The following is a 16832-nucleotide window of genomic DNA, read 5'->3' on the forward strand; positions in this document are numbered from 1 at the left end:
ATTCCTTTAAAGTTAATAGAAATGCATCACGGAACTACGGAACAAATCATAAGGGAGGTGACTAGCACAAAATAAAACTCAAGATAACTCCATGTTCTAAGGGCCACAGGATAGCATCTATAATTTGTCCTATTTTTGAGCACAGAGTTTTAATCAAGAGTATTATATTTGTTGATTTCTTTATATAATATTATTATTTCCTCTTATTTTCAATGTACAACCAAACAACTAAGGGATTGGGTATCAACTATCAACTTCCCTCTCCTCCTTTTTCATTATTAAAACATTCAAACAAGTTGGAAGGGTATTTATTATTTACTCTACTCTCCACTCATCTCCTCCTACTCCCTCTTTTATTCTCTCCTTTCTCCAAACTTTCAAATATAATTTAAAGTTTGCAGTCAGCTCAGGGTGTAAAACTTTAAAAGATGTAGATCACCTTAACTAGTAAAGATGCCTCTACTCAAAAAAAAAAAAAAAAACAAAACAAAACAAAAAGGCCACAATGTTCAAGTAAAGAAAACTTCTTATAAAAAAGAGAATTTCACTAACCTAGGGTACCTTCGGATGCCTAATTAGGGAATTTAAAATTGGGAAACAAACTTAAATATAATATGTTGACATGCATGAATTATTTAATGGGTTGTGTTAACGGAAACCGTAAGGTGCCCATTAAAAACATACACAGTTATTGGCAAAATTAATTGTTAACATTTCCCTTATTTAATTAGTCCCATATCACCAAAATTAATTGTTATATACCCCGTAGGCATCAACCGCATTAAACTTTTAACATCAACCCACCAAACTACTTTATTCAGCAAAATAAACAAAATAAATAAATAAACTACTCTATACTTTATAGTACATACTGATTGAAGTTTCATTGATTTCAAAGGAAAGAGCCCAACCTATAAAAATTAAAGCTAGCTCATTTAACTACCTGTGTGACCAGCTTCCTATATAATGTGTTCATCAAATTCTTGTTCTCATTTATAGGGACGGTAATAGGACGGCTTATTTGCATAGGTGTAATGCCCTCATTCTTGGGATCAATAGGGTTAGTGGCAGATGTAATCATGTCTATGAAGCATGGACAACAACATAATACTTCTTTTTCTTTTTCTTTTTTTCTTTTTTTTTCTTATTTTTTAGGGGAAAAGTTAATAGATGCGCATTGGTTTAGGAACTATTTTTATAAATATTTTATAAAAAAATGATAAAACAATTTTTTTTTTACGATTTTTTATATTTCTAATAAAAATGGTTTCAAAATTTTTCTAAAATGATTTATTAACAATTATCTTAAGGGAACCCAATAATATGACTAATTTAAAACATCATAACAATTCTTGAAAAGCAAGGACTCGCACATTAATAACATCAATTAATCATTTAATATCTTTCAATAAAAGATACTACATGCATGCATCTTGGAGACCATTCTTGGAAAGCAAGGACCCGCACATTAATAACACTAGCTTGTAACCCCATGCATATGCATGAATACACTTAAAGATATATAATAAGATACATAATATAATTCCTAAATTATATAATTTAAATACTATTGATAGTCATTTTTATATTTTATTAATTCTTTACAAAATTTTGTAAAGATATTATTAGGTATAAAATGTAAATTGTTCTTTTTTTTTTAATTATTATTGTGAAGCACCTTTTTTTGTTACAATTCATTTATTATAGACTCTTTGATTTTTGCACTTAATAACTCACTTAAATGAATATTTATGATGTAATCCCATATTTGATTCTAAAATTAAGAAATAAAACTCTTCAAGAATAAATAATTTAAGACACATGACTCAAAATTAGAACTCTAATTTGAGTTGCTCCCAACTTCACCTATTATTGTTATATATAGATTAATTAATAATTTAATATCTTTCAATAACAGATACTACATGCATAGTGATGACCCTTAAAACCCTCTAATAGCAAATACCTCACAAGCATAGTGACGAGGTTACAGATTGTGCAAATTGTTTTTCTCATTCTGTACGCTTTGTTAGAAGAAGAGCTAAACTCTTCTACCCACAATCTGGCCCTTTGGGCTTATTTTTGTAACAAGTTAAGGCCCATCCCAATATCAGACAAGCATCCTTGGATCTGGGCTTTGTAGGTTGAGATGTTCTGGGACCCTTCCTGCTTTCACTTTGGGCTTCAAATTAAGGAAAATGTTAAGAGATGCCCCAAAGGTATTGTTTAAAATATATCTTTAAAAACTTTTTATAAGAAAAAAAAAATTAATTTCTTTTATGGTTTTTTATATTTCTCATAAATGTGATGTTAAAACTTTTTAAAAATTGTTTATTAACAATTACCCTAATCTATATATATATATATATAAAACCGAAGCCTTTACTGGCACTACAATTTTCCACGTCAGCACAATATTTAAAAAATAAAAAATAAATAAAAATTATAACTCCTCAAAACCCTAACAACCTTACCCCTCTTTCAAATTAAGAAATATAAAGCCACGGTTTCTGCAAACTCTCTCTCTCTCTCCAGACGTAGGAAGTCCTAAAGCATTCAAGATCTACAAAACCCTAACAACCTTACCCCTCTCTCAAGTTAAAAAATATAAAGTCACGGTTTCTGCAAACTCTCTCTCTCCAGACGTAGGAAGCCCTAAAGTATTTTCAGGTTTTGTAAGGTTAGTTTTGTTTATATATTAATTAATACATAGTACTTTGTTCACCATTGAATACTCATATAATCAATTTCCAATTCAGTGTTCAAGAATTAAACCAAAATTCTAACTGCGCTTCAAGAATTAAACCAAAATTCTTTTAAATTATCTATAATATTTTGTCCTCTGAAAATTTATTTCTTTGATTTTATTATATTGTGTTTCTCAAGCTATAGAGAGATTTTCTTTAGTTTCTGCAAACTCTCTCTCTCTCTCCAGATGTAGGAAGCCCTAAACGCACGATATAGCATTCAAGATCTACAACTCACAGTATAGATTTTAGCTTATAAAGTTCAGCTTTTGTAGGGTTAGTTTGTTTATATATTTAATCCTTACGTTTAGGTTTAGGTTTTGGTTTTGGTTTTAAGAGATTTATATATTACTACTATGTGGCTAAGTTTCCCGTGACTTCAGTTTTATATTTTTAACCAAATACATCAAGAAAGCAAGAGAAGGCGCATAAATATTTAGTCCTTACGTTTAGGTTTAGGTTTTAAGAGATTTATATATTACTACTATGTGGCTGAATTTCCCGTGACATCAGTTTTATGTTTTTTTTTTTTTTTATTAATTTGTTTTATGTAAGGTTAGTTTTGTTTACATCAGTTCTTTATTTCAAAGATAAGACTTTTATTTCTACTGCAAGAACTATTTAGGTATGTATCCCTTACAAGCACACATGAACTTAAATTGTCTTTTAATATATGCATGCTTTATTATTTTCTAATAGTTTTCCCGTGCATCGCACGGGTTAGCGACTAGTGACACCTATTAACAAAACCATGAATTAAAGACAAGGGGCAATTTTAGAGGGACCTTTCAGAGACTAGAACTGGGCTTGAAAACTTCCTACATCATCATAGTCTAAACTCTTGTACACGCTTATCACACAGCCATTTCAAAGCTAGTTAGATCTCATATCTTCAAGCATGATCTCTTAAGGGTTGAAGCACATGGAAACAGAACTTGAAACAATGAACTTGTTGGAAACAGACATGTCAATGAGCAGAACACAAGGAAGAAAAGGAAGATTCACCTTAAGGAGTTCCTCTTCAACAAAACTATATGATTTTATTTCTTTCAAGTTTAGACTTTAGATCAAGCAATTGTAATTGGCATTAGAGCTAGTAAGCCACTACCGCCTTCTAAATAACTGCTCAAAACTAGGAACATATTTATTTGAACCTCTAATGAAATGATCTCATTTGTCATCACACCTCAGGTACAACACTCTCCAAAAGTCCTTTCATTTTTGGTTAACTTGGGAGGTCTTAGAATTCAAAATTTCGAATCAGTCCAGATTTTTCTAGTTGAGCCCTGTGCTTAGATGGAGTGAGATGGGGGGAGAAGAGATGGAAAGGGGGGGTTTAATATATTGCACATGAACTATAATATTCTGGGCACCCGTTCCCCTCTCCTCTCCCTCATCTACCTCCATTCCAAACATACACCCTAAGTAGTTCACGGTATGGTACATTGGTACCTCTTCCCAAATATATTCATGAGATTTCCCTCCAGAATATCATGACTACCTGTTTCAAACATTGTCTTTTCCTATCACAAAATGTCTCAATCAACGAAATAATATGGGTACATAAGCAGAGTTTGCTACACCGACAAATACAGAACAGCACCCTACATAAGAAAAGTTGATCACCTTGATTAGGGAGAGGCAAAAACAGAAAGAAAACAAGAAACATGAGACTTACCCCCGTCCTTTCCAAATTCTGGCAGGGAATGTTTATTTAGTTGCAGTGGTGAAAAGACAATGACACTGAAGAGTTTCACTAGATCATCACATGTAAAACAAAACAAAACTAGAAGTTTGAGATTTCATAATCATCCAAGTCATCCAGCACCGAACCTGCGGTTATATTTGGATTTTGTACAAACATCTGAATGCAAGAAGAAAAAGGAAATAAAACCCAATTGCAGGCAAGGTAAACAAATTTATTAATTCAAAGACATATCCTCTTTAATGGACAGTCTATGCAAATCTATACTCTGGAATAACCTCAGTCATGGAGCAAGACAGGGAGAAACAGACGGAAGACCAGAGCACAACCATTTCACCACAATCCAAGCCTGTTGACATACCAAAACATACTTAGAGTCATTTAAAGTGACTGCAGCAAAGAATACATAAAAGAAACAGAAATAATTTTTCCCAGTTGCAACAGGGAACAGATAAATACATACTCTGAAAAACCCAGATGAGGCCCTTAAGAAGAAGGTAAGAGTAAGGTCATAGGTTCAAGTCCCATTGGATGTACATGCGACTTTCCAATAAAAAAGAAAATTTTAAATAAGACAAAAGAAAACAGACAAGATACCCAGATAGTATTCTTGTTATACAATTTGAGTATCTCAGATTGAATAACAAGAATACAAAACCTATGAAACAAACAAGGATGAAGGATAACAGAAAAGCATGGCACATCAGCATTTCCCAAGGAATTTGAACAGCCCCCTTTTGTTTTTAATAGGCTTTGAAGATATAAATCCAGCCAGAACACAGCCAAACAGCCTTACAGAAAATTGAAAGCCATTACCAGAACCGGTAACTGGTAATATAGGGTCAACTTAGGATGTTACTAAATATGGTCATAACTGAAGACCCCCACCCAACCAAATAAAAAACAAAAACAAAACTTAGAGGAACTTTACATCCAAAGCGACATTTAAAATACACACTGCAGATTATTTTACTCTTTGTATAACACAATTACAGTTACTCAGAAAATCATTTTGGCATAATTCATATCATCCATTGGACTATTGGAGGAAATCCAGATATAAAAGCAAGCTACCACACAGCTTTCCTCAGTTTTCCCACCAAGTTTTTTCTCTTTATTGCCATGTTTTTTGACCTTAGATTGGTAGATATATCATTCATGGTGTAAACCATAAAGATTAAAGTATACAAACTTAAAGAACTTATTGAGATGGAAGATATTTACACCTTAGCCTTGAGGTTATGCCCCACATCACAGCAGTCAGAAGGGCAACAAGCTGAATGTCACAGGTTTTAAGACTTTACATGCATGATCTCCCTCTCGAAACTGAAATGTCCACAACCACTTATTGATTACACTCATAGTTTCTCTTTTTATATAAATTTAGTATGACGCACTACATCACTTGCATCAAAACTACCCAAAACAATGCCAACTATTTGCTGTCAAACTCTTACCCACTTCAGAGGAACAATGGACATAAAAACTTGAGCTACCCACAACATATAACATACAACACACACATACATTTTTTTTTTTGATAAGTAATAAGAATTTTATTAATCAAACTGAAAAATAGAAGAAAGCAAGTACAAGGTGTTCATGATGGTGAACACAAAGAAATGCTACAAACAAACAAACAGCACCAAACAACAAAAATAAACTTAATGAGCAATACTAAGAGACGAAATAAACTCCAAGATAGTGGAACAATCTGAGAAGCCCCAACATCTAAACCAATCAAATAAAGTCTTTTGGCATAGCGCTTGTAACTGAACCAAGGATTTCTCGGTATCCTCAAAAGAGCGCCGATTTCTTTCCGTCCAAACAATCCAAATCAAACAGCCAGGAACCATATTCCAAATGTCTGAATTAAATTTTCCCAGCCAAAAACTCCAACAACACACACATACATGAATTCTTAAAAGATACACTTGAATCTCAAAACACCAGCATTATACTCTTCAACCATGACAATTCCAAAACAGTATAAATCCACAACTCTTACACTCAAAATACACATTTCCCATCTACAACAACTAACCAATTATACATTATGACATCACCACTAACAAAAATAACTCACAAATCAAATTCAAGCCTTCCCAAATCCCAAATCAAATACAAGCCCTCCCAACCCCCAAATCCACAACCCCAAACACATATAATCTTGAAACCCATTACTCTACAACAACAACAACAGCAACAAAACCTTAGTTCCAAAATTTTAAGGTCAGTTATGAATCTTCAACAAACTACCCAAGGTTGGCAACATTAATTCTTTTCTGCCATTCTATTCTATCCAAAGTCATACTCTCTGATACTCCCATAATACTACTTCTAAATAATTACTTTTGTTCTTTCTCTACCTTTTTTTGTTCCCTCAATTTGAATCAACTCAATCTTTCTCATTAGTGCATTAATTGCTTTCTTTTGAACGTGATCAAACAATCTCAAGCGACTTTCTCTCATCTTTTCATCAATAGGGTTCACCCCTATTTTTAAGCGAAATTCCTCAATTTAAATCCAATCTTTCCTTATATTTCCATTTATCCAATATAACATTTTCATTTCAGTTATAGTCAATTTATTAATATGCTTTTTTTTTTTGTAAGTAATAAATATTTTATTGCAATCAAAACAGACCCAAGTACACAGGAAATGTACTATGGGTGTAAAACAATTAAGATCCCAAATTACAATGATCAATCAAAATAGGAAGAGAAGAAAAGGAATATGTTTGTAAAACTAAGCTCCACTAGAGCAAAGAATGAAAGAAAAAAAAGACTTAATCTTAAGAATAGAGTGTTCACATCCCTCAAAACTTCTAGCATTCCATTTTCAACTAAATTTATGAATATGCTATTTCTTAATCACCTAAAACTCAATACCATAGAGTATAACTGGCCTATAGTAGTCTAATAAAATTTTCCCCTAAGAATCTTTTGATCTATTTATGGATATGGTCTACTCTTCGACTGTACGGGGGTTGGGTCCTGATAAGGTTTGTTGGAAGCTAGCAAGGAGTAGAGGTTTTGAGGTTATAGGATTCTATCTTTCTTTCTACCCTCCTACTCTCTTATCATTCCCTTGGAGAATGATATGGCAATTGAAGATTCCTCCAAGGGTAGCTTTCTTTTCATGGTCTTCTTCCTTAGGTAAGATTTTAACAACAAATAACTTTCGCAAAAAACGTGTGCTAGTTCTTGTCTTCTTGATTGGTGCTATATGTGTAAGAGTTGTGGGAAGTCAGTGGATCATCTTCTGCTTCATTACCCCATAGCTTGTGAGTTGTGGTCGTTGGTGTTCTGTTTGTTTGGAATCCACTGGGTTATGCCTCACAAGGTTATTGAGTTGTTTGAATCTTGGCAAGGTAAGTTTGGACAACATCGCAATATAGATTTTTGGAGACTTGTGCCTCATTACTTGATATGGTGTATTTGGCGTGAAAGGAATGCTGAAAGCTTTGAGGGATGTGAACGTTCTACGCTAGAGATTAAGTCTTTTTTTTTGCACGCTCTCCTTGATTGGAGTGTGTTTTTTTTGTCATCTTTCTTGTTCTTCCCTTACTGTTTTACTTGATCGTTGTAATTTTGGTTCCTGATTTGTGCCCCCATAGTACATTCCCAATGTAATCGAGTTGGCTATTTTCTTTTATTTAATAAAATTTTACATTACCTATCAAAAAAAATAAAATAAAATTTTCCCTTTTAACTTAAAACGTTATCTATGATTACACAAAAGTTACATCCCATACACTCTGTTTTAGTCCCACTTAACCAAAGGTCTTTATAGTCTAAGGCATCTTGCCATATTTTTAATTTGACATTAATTCCATGTTTAATTCCATCCTCTCATTTTTCTTCTCAACCAAACAAATAAGTTTTCATCTCTCCACTTTTCCATCCTCCAACCAAACATGAATAGGAGAAAACTAATATCTTCCATCCTCCCACTTTTCTATCCCCTCCACATTTTCTATCATCCCACTTTTCCACTCCTCCAACCAAATGACCCTTGAGGTTGATCAATTTATTGAGCACATCCGTCACTAGTGCAAAGATATACAGACTAATCCTTAATGCAAACCTATACTGATAGTAGTGATGCCTACATTTGTTTTCACACACACTAGTTACCACCCATTACTCTAAATCCCAAATACAAAACACCCAAATCACCAAATCCGTCCACACCCTAACCCATCATCTTATCAAATCATTCAAAACAATTCCTAAGCACTAAACAAAACAAAGCCCCTAAAAAGTAAAAACCCATCATCCCAAATCCCCAATTTCACATCCAAAAACGCCAAAACACAAAATCATGAAATACCCATTTCTCAAAACCCCAAATCACAAACAACCATGATTACCAAAACCCACAAAACAAACAAAAAAGAAGATCACAAACAAAGAGCTCTGACCTATTTCTGGTACCCTCCACCGTGAGTATCCAAGTCCTCCTGCACCGCAACAGCGAGATAGGGTCTGGGAAGGTCTTTGACATCGAAGGTGGTCTCCTTCATCATCTTCTCCACATCAGCTTTCTTGAGCACAGTCCGGCGAATCGGAGGGCGGTTGCGACGCTGGTCGCGAGTGTAGTACTTGATGTCGAAGACGGTCTCCGGGTTTGAAGTGGGGACCCATGGCTGGACCTTGGTGGAGGCAGGGCTCTCCACGCGGTACTGGGTGGCGGGGAGAATAGAGTTTCTGTATTCTGGGTGGGATTGTGGGCCAGTGAACTCCCATGGCTTCTTGATGTAGCGCTTCAGGGTGTCGAAGATGGATGAGGCTGGCTTCTTCGCCATTGGAGGAGAGAGACAGCAAGGAAGCAAAGCAGTTGCTTTGGTTTTGTTTTGTAGTTTCTTTCGGATCAGAAGGAACAGTAATGGAAAAATGGAAACAAGATAGGTCGATGCTGTTCTTTCAGTTTGGAATAACACATTTTCGTTGGTTTTTTTTTTTTTTTTTTAAATTGTTATAAATATAATTAACATCAAATTTATTATATCAATATTACAAATAAATTAATATTAAAAAAAATTGGGTAAATTCCACTAAACCTGAGATTTGGGCTAATATCAATTAGGATCAAAACTTTTCAAAAATGACTAACTTGATCCTTAAAAGACAAATTTGTCCCTGACTAGCCCAAACCCTTCTCTCTCTCTCTCTCTCTCTCAAACCTTTGGCTCCCTCTCTCTCTCACCCACACCCACGGCGACTGAAGACTCCCTCTTTCATAGTCGAGACCCATTTTTTCCACTACCATCTTTCACTCTCTTCTCAAATCAGTGCCATGGAGACATTTGGCTAAGGATTTTTGAGCTTCACATCACCACCACTGCTATTGTTCCATGCCAACAACTTCTGATCTGGTGCCAAACGAGTTTGGGTCTTTGTTTCTGGGTTTGGATCTCTATTTCTGAGTTTCGGTCTCTATTTATGGGTTTAGGTCTCTGTTTATGTTTGGGTTTGTGTGTTAAACGTCAAGGGAACGTTTGACAAAGACCCATGAGCTTTGCCACCACCATCAGCAATGCCACCACTAGTGGCCATTGATCTCTATCCTCTTTCTCTATTCTATTTTTTTTTTTTTTCTCTTTTGGTTTGGTTCCTTGTTGGTTTGGGTCTTGGTCAATTTACGGATTGGGTTTTCTTATGTGATATAAGGATTTGGTGATATGGTCATTTGCAAATTTGTGAGTATTTTTTTATTTAGGGTTTATCTCAAAATGACTCTAATATGGTGATTTTGTTGGTGTGTGCATATGAATCTATGTATTATTGATAATCTGGGTGATTTTTGGGGGTTTCAAGTTTTGGAATTTGTATGGCTATGTGTGTATGTTTGTATTCTATGAGATGATGCAGCTGTGTAATGTGATTTGTGCTCAAATCCATGCTCATGTTAGTGTAATGAGACTAGTGGAGAGATTCATGGCTTCTCTCTTTGTAGAAGAGGCCCAAAACTAACGCATCTTCTTTTTGCAAATGATAGTCTTCTATTTTGCAGGGCAACGATGGAGGAATGTGAAAAGGTGCTAAATATATTGGAGGTGTATGAAAAGGCATCGGGGCAAAAAGTCAATAGAAGCAAAACAACCATCTTCTTTAAAAAGAGCACTCCGGAAGATATAAAAAATAACATCAAACAAGCTTTGGGAGTCCAAGAGATTTTGCAGTATGACAAGTACCTAGGGCTGCCTTCTCTTGTGGGGAAAAGGAAAAAGGCTAGTTTCAACTACATTAAAGAGAGGATATGGCAAAAGTTTCAAGGGTGGGAAGGCAAGTTATTATCTCAAGTGGGAAGAGAAGTGTTGATTAAGTCCGTAGTCCAAGCCATACCTACCTACACTATGGGTTGCTTTAAACTCCCATTGGGATTGTGTCATGAGATTGAAAGTCTAATTAAAAAGTTTTTTTGGGGGCAAAGGGGTGACCGAAGGAAGATCCATTGACTAAAATGGGAAGAATTGACCAAGTCTAAGATGGTTGGAGGCATGGGATTTCGTGATTTAGCACTTCATAATGACTCACTCTTGACAAAACAAGCTTGGCGCCTTCTTCACAACAAAACCTCACTTTTCAATAAAGTATTCAAGCCAAGGTTTTTTCCAAATTGCTCTATTATGGAAGCCAAAGAATCAAGGTCGGGTTCATATGCTTGGAGGAGCATTTTACATGGTAGGGATGTGCTTAGTAGGGGAGTAAGATGGAGAGTGGGGAATGGGGAGTCAATAAAAATTTGGCAGCACAACTGGCTTCCAAGAAAGTACCCCCTACAAGTGACTTCTTTTCCTATTGCATCCATGGAGATAGCCACGGTAGCTGACTTAATAGATACCAACACCAGGCAGTGGAACCATGAAGTTATTGATGGAGTTTTTTGCACAAGATGAAGCTGCCCTCATCAAGAAAACCCACTTGGACGAATTGCCTCAAAGGACATCCTTTTCTGGCCATACTCTCCGGATGGAAGGTACAACTGCAAGTTAGGATATAGATTTCTGAAGGAGGAAGCTCAATTGCAAACTGCCCAAGAACCCCACAACCAGGATTCAATGCTTTGGAAAAAAATTTGGAGTCTTAGTGTGCCAAACAAAGTTAAAAAGTTGTTGTGGCGTGCTTGCCAAAATGCGATGCCAACCAAAGCCAACTTGGTGCGAAGAACCATTATTGAAGATCCATTATGCGATCGGTGCCGAGCTAAGCATGAAACACCTTTGCACGCACTATGGGAGTGTAGAGAGCTGAACACGATGTGGGCATCTTCTGGGCTGGAGCATATAAGAAGACAATCAAGCTTCTCGGACTTCAAAGACCTTGTGGCTTCGCTACTGCAGCAGCAAACGGAAGTGGGACTAGAAGCGATGATTATGTGGTCTATCTGGTCACAAAGGAACCAGGTTCGGCTTAGACAACCTTCCACATCACTCCAACAGATCGTCCAACTCTTAAAGGACAGGTATAGTGAATTCCTAAACTGTCAGGTACCTACAACAGTGAGAGCAGCCCATGTCAAGAAGAGATGGAAGACTCCACCAGCGGATTTGGTGAAAATAAACTTCGATGGCGCGACTTGCTCAGGCACCAACAAGTCAGGTCTCGGCGTGGTCATCAGAGATAGCATGGGTCAAGTTTTGGCATCCTGTTCCAAGGTGGTCAATCAAGCGCACAATAGCAGTGAAGTCGAAGCTATGGCAACAGGCCTGGCGCTGTCTTTTGCTACAGAAATTGGCGTGAAAAATGAAGTTTTGAAAGGTGACTCATTGCTGGTGGTGAGCGCTTTAACAGATTCCGAGAGCTCCATGTCTCACATAGGACCTTTGATCAATGATGCTAAGTACTACTCCTATTCGTTTGAAAAATTACTGTACTCTCATGTAACGAGAGATTGTAATAGTGTTTGGCCAAACATGCACTTAACATTCAAGACTTTTTAGTGTGGATGGAGGACACCCCACCACAAGTTTTTCATGTACTTCAGGCTGATTTAGCCGGTTTATTTCAATGAATTTACAGATTTTCCCCTAAAAAAAAAATGTTAGTGTAATCACAATGAATAGAAGAGAGGGTCTGAGATGTCTCAAAATGGCTCTAATATGGTGATTTTGTTAGTGTGTGCATATGAATTTGTGTATGATTGGTAATCTGGGATGATTTTTGGGGGTTTTTGTATGGCTATGTGTGTATGTTTGTGTTCTATGAGATGGTGCAGCTATGTAATGTGATTTGTGCTCAAATCCATGCACATGTTAGTGTAATCATAGTGAATAGAAGAAAGGGTCTGAGATGAGAAAGAGAAGAGTGAATAGTGCTAAACAAAGTTAGGGATAAAATTGTCTTTTAAGGACTAAGTTGGTAATTCTTTAAAAGTTTTGGACCTAATTGGTATTAGCCCAAACCTCAGGGGGGTTTAGTCCTACACATAGATAACTTCACTGTATATGTTGATTTTCTCAGCAACAACCAACAACAAAAATAAATAAATAAATAAATCATGTATAATTGAAATATAAGTATATAACCTTTAGTGTCCATTTTTCTATACTTCCAAAAAATTAATAATAAAAAATAATAATTCTTAAAAAAAATAATTCTATTATTTAATTCAAGAATGGTTTTAACTTTTAAAATAAGACAAATTAAAGGTTGTAAAGATCCTATTAAAAAAAAGGTTATAAAGATAACTTGTTAAATATAAATTTCTTAAAAATTAGTACACATAGTGTATAACTAAAACTTAAAAATATAAAAATTCTAAACGTGTGCATTGCTACTGTGAATAGATTAGTATCTAGTGGGTTTCAGTTAGCTCAACTGGTAAAGTCTCTGATGGTTGTATAAGAGATTTGGGGTTTAATCCCCGCCTACACTAAAAATTGATTGGTGTCTTGGTCTGATAATAAAGAGCTATTATCAAGAGCGAATGCCATAGGTTGAAACTCTCTCTCAAAAAAAAAAAAATAGTATCTATTTATTAGTGGGATGAGTGTTTTCTTATATTGAGTTGTGTTTAGATAGGTTGGATTGGCTTTTGCCAAAGTTTAGAATTTGGATTGACAAGGCACTAAACCAGTAAACCTATCTTTATGAAACTGTGAATATTGTTTTTTTTTTTTTTTTTTATATATAGCAAACCATGAATATTGTTGATATCGTATTTTGTCCATTTCTAAATTTTTATAGAATTTTTAGCCCTAAATTAAAGGATTTCATGGTTTTTATTGTTATACTCTATTTTTTTAAAAAAAAAAATTTTGTTATCAATTGTTATGTGGTTGACTAAATTTGATCTAAATTTGATTAAGCTTAAATTGAAATCTAACCATGTGATTTCATTAATTTTGATGTTATATTTAAAATCAAGAAATTCCATGTAATTTGATTGGACATGGGGCAAAAATCAAATAACAGTAATAGTAATAATATCAATGACTAAAACTAATGACATAAAAGATGTAAATCTATAATAACCTAAAATGCTATTGAATCTTTGCATTCGTGTTTTGACTCTAATTGCTCATTTCCCTCTTCAAAATAACGGATGCTCACCTAGTGCAGAAGAAGAAGACAAACAATCAATGTGAGCTCAAGAAAAATGAATGCAATCGGAATTGCATAGAAATAGAAAATAGAGGGAAAAGTAGTCATACACAGTTGATAAGAGATACCAGAATTTTCCCTTTTAGCTCCACTATTTTTTCATTACCCCTGAACTTTATGTTCCACACTGAAATCCAACTTCCATTGCTAAACAATGTACTACCATCAAACATTGAAAACTGAAAATTCCTATTATCAACAAGCTTATTGTTTCTAACAGAAGTGGACAAGGCAAGGTACAACCACACACAAACAAGCATGAGTTGGTACAATGTATTTATATTGTATTTGAACCATGATGCCAAGAAAGAGCATTGAAAAGAATTACTGCATTGTCATTTGATGAATTCCATGCACCAAAACTTATGTGGACTACATCGAATATAAAATAAAAATAAAAATTATATTTTTCCTTTTTTATAAACAACCATTGTGGATGTAGAAATTATACTGAGCACATTGATAGATCAACTCTTCACAAGAACCATTACATTTGTTACATTAAGGGCGTTCTTTAGTTTCCTCAATGAAAGTAAGAGGGTGTGAGTGACAATCAAATGTGTAAGCACCTCCAAACTTGTAATTTGGGTATTTTCCAATAATACAATTTGGATGAGCAAGATAACTGCAATCCTCATAGTAGTAAAACCAATACTTTGAGTCTCGTTCTTCTTCACAAATATTACAATAATATTCACCAGATTCATCTTCAACTCTATAACTGAGAGTGAAGGTATGTTCATGTTGTTTATACCTTGTGGTATGTGGTTGGGTAGTGCATTTGAAGTTTAGTGCAAATTCGCAAGTGTAGTACTTGATGTCGAAGACAGTCTCTAGGTTTGAACTGGGGACTCATGGCTTGACCTTGGTGGAGGCAGGGCTCTCCACATGGTACCGGGTGGCGGGGAGAATAAAGGGTCTAAATTTTTGGTTAGGATTGTGGGCCAGTGAACTCCCATGGATTGACAAGGTACTAAACCAGTAAACCTATCCTTATGAAACTGTGATTATTATTTTTTTTTGGATAACAAACCATGAATATTGTTGATATCGTATTTTGTCCATTTCTAAATTTTGATAGAAGTTTTAGCCCCGAGTTAAAGGATTTCATGGTTTTTATTGTTAAACCATATTTTTTGTTGATTTTTATCAATTGTTATGTGGTTGACTAAATTTGATTAAGTTTAAATTGAAATCTAACCATGTGATTTGATTAACTTTGATGTTATATTTAAAACCATGTAATTCTGTGTAATTTGATTGAACATGGGCAAAAATCAGACTTGGTTTGAATGAGATATCACTAAATGACCCATGTTGCATTTTAATTGTGAAAAAAGTAAATAATTGCTAAGATTTTAGTGTAATTTCCATGAAAAATTGGTACTAAATATACCGTTTGGGATCTCTTTATTTGAGCATGCTATTAAGTTTTGTGCATCAAATTCGTTAAGAAATTTAACTGATTTTCATAAATTTTGTGTCTTGTTTTCATGTGATTTATGATAAGATGAACTCAATTTCTTTTAGTTAATGGGCATGTCAAATTTTGTTAGTGAATTATTAACGAATGATTTAAAGTCCATACAGCTCTTTTAAGTGCAGTGTAGTTTAGTTCTAATTCTTTGCATTGATGAATTAAGGGTTATGTCATTCATTCCTATCCAATCTCATCCTTATTCAGTCTTAAATCCTAGGAGAGCCTCATATAAATATGTCCATTTATCCTATTCACAAGAATAGAACAATCACCAGTCGCCACATTTGGGAGCCAAAAAAAATCCCATAAACATTCCCCCATTTCCCACATCTTGAAGTGAAACTACCCTTTTCAATTTTCATCTTCCAACATCCCAAATTCTACCTGAAAAACCCCAACAACCAACATCCAACATCCCAAAATCCCAAGCAAAAGTCTCCAAAACAATACATAAACCTCTTCTTAAATAACCTAGAAAACCCTTTGAAAAATCACTCCTTGTTCCATACCACCAACATTACACCAAGCCATCCAAAACACATAAAAGTAGCCCCAAACCAACCCCCCCCCCCCCCCCCTCATAAAAATCCCTTATTTCTTCCTTTTACAACAAGAAGCAACTCAAAACAATGACCAACCAAAAACTACTATAACAAACACAAAAAGTTTCCCCTTTTCTTTCACCAACTCAAAACCTCAAAAAAAAAAAAAAAAAAAAAAAAAGTCCAACATTTTTCATAATCCTGAACCTCAATCAACTCCAAAGTAAAACCAAAAACCCAAGAAAACACCCTCCTTTCTGTCACAAAACCAAAAAACACAAAAACTCCAACCTTTTTTATATACCCAAAACAAACAATAACAACAATTAACAAACAACAGCAGCATACATTCAACAACAAAAATAAGAAAGAAAGAAGATAGAGTAGAGCCAAAACATCCTAACAACATTTTTTCACTTTGTTCTCACTCTCTCATCTTTCTTTCCATTTTTAGCTCAATGCATAATCTAAAGCTTATTCATTTTTCAACTATCAACAGAGCACAGAAAGGCAAATACACTTAGGACTCGCCAATTATCAGAGTGAAAGAATCTTGTTGGAATGTTTTGGCTCTGCTCTATCTTCTTTCTTCCTTTTTTTTTTGTTGTTGAATGTATGTTGCTGTTGTTTGTTTACTATTGTTGTTGTTTGTTTCGGGTATGTGAAAAAGGTTGGAGTTTTTTTGGTTTTGTGAAAGGAAGGTGCTTTCCTGGGTTTCTAGTCTTATCTTTGGGGTGATTGAGAGCT

General features: G+C 34.8%; 2 protein-coding genes across 3 annotated transcripts; one reads left to right on the forward strand and one right to left on the reverse strand.

Annotated features, from left to right (window-relative positions):
- Nucleotides 1–4415: 4415 nt before the first annotated feature.
- On the reverse strand, nucleotides 4416–9399 carry LOC126701857 (uncharacterized). Of its 2 annotated transcripts, XR_007647539.1 has the most exons (3): nucleotides 8879–9399; nucleotides 5679–5778; nucleotides 4416–4801 (listed from the first exon to the last, which is right to left on the reverse strand). XR_007647539.1 is itself a non-coding variant. In XM_050400279.1 (2 exons), exon 1 carries the CDS (start codon nucleotides 9260–9262, stop codon nucleotides 8879–8881), a length of 384 nt encoding a protein of 127 aa, XP_050256236.1. In that variant the 5' UTR covers nucleotides 9263–9390; the 3' UTR covers nucleotides 4416–4801. The 2 variants fall into 2 exon arrangements, 1 of the variants encoding a protein (XP_050256236.1); XM_050400279.1 differs by lacking the exon at nucleotides 5679–5778 and having other exon boundaries at nucleotides 8879–9390.
- A 2197-nt stretch (nucleotides 9400–11596) lies between these two features.
- Nucleotides 11597–12400, forward strand: LOC126704121 (uncharacterized). Its single transcript, XM_050403153.1, has one exon. It carries the CDS (start codon nucleotides 11597–11599, stop codon nucleotides 12398–12400), a length of 804 nt encoding a protein of 267 aa, XP_050259110.1.
- The last annotated feature ends 4432 nt before the right edge of the window (nucleotides 12401–16832 follow it).

The sequence above is a fragment of the Quercus robur genome, chromosome 10 (genome assembly GCF_932294415.1).
Source record: "Quercus robur chromosome 10, dhQueRobu3.1, whole genome shotgun sequence".
NCBI lineage: Eukaryota > Viridiplantae > Streptophyta > Magnoliopsida > Fagales > Fagaceae > Quercus > Quercus robur.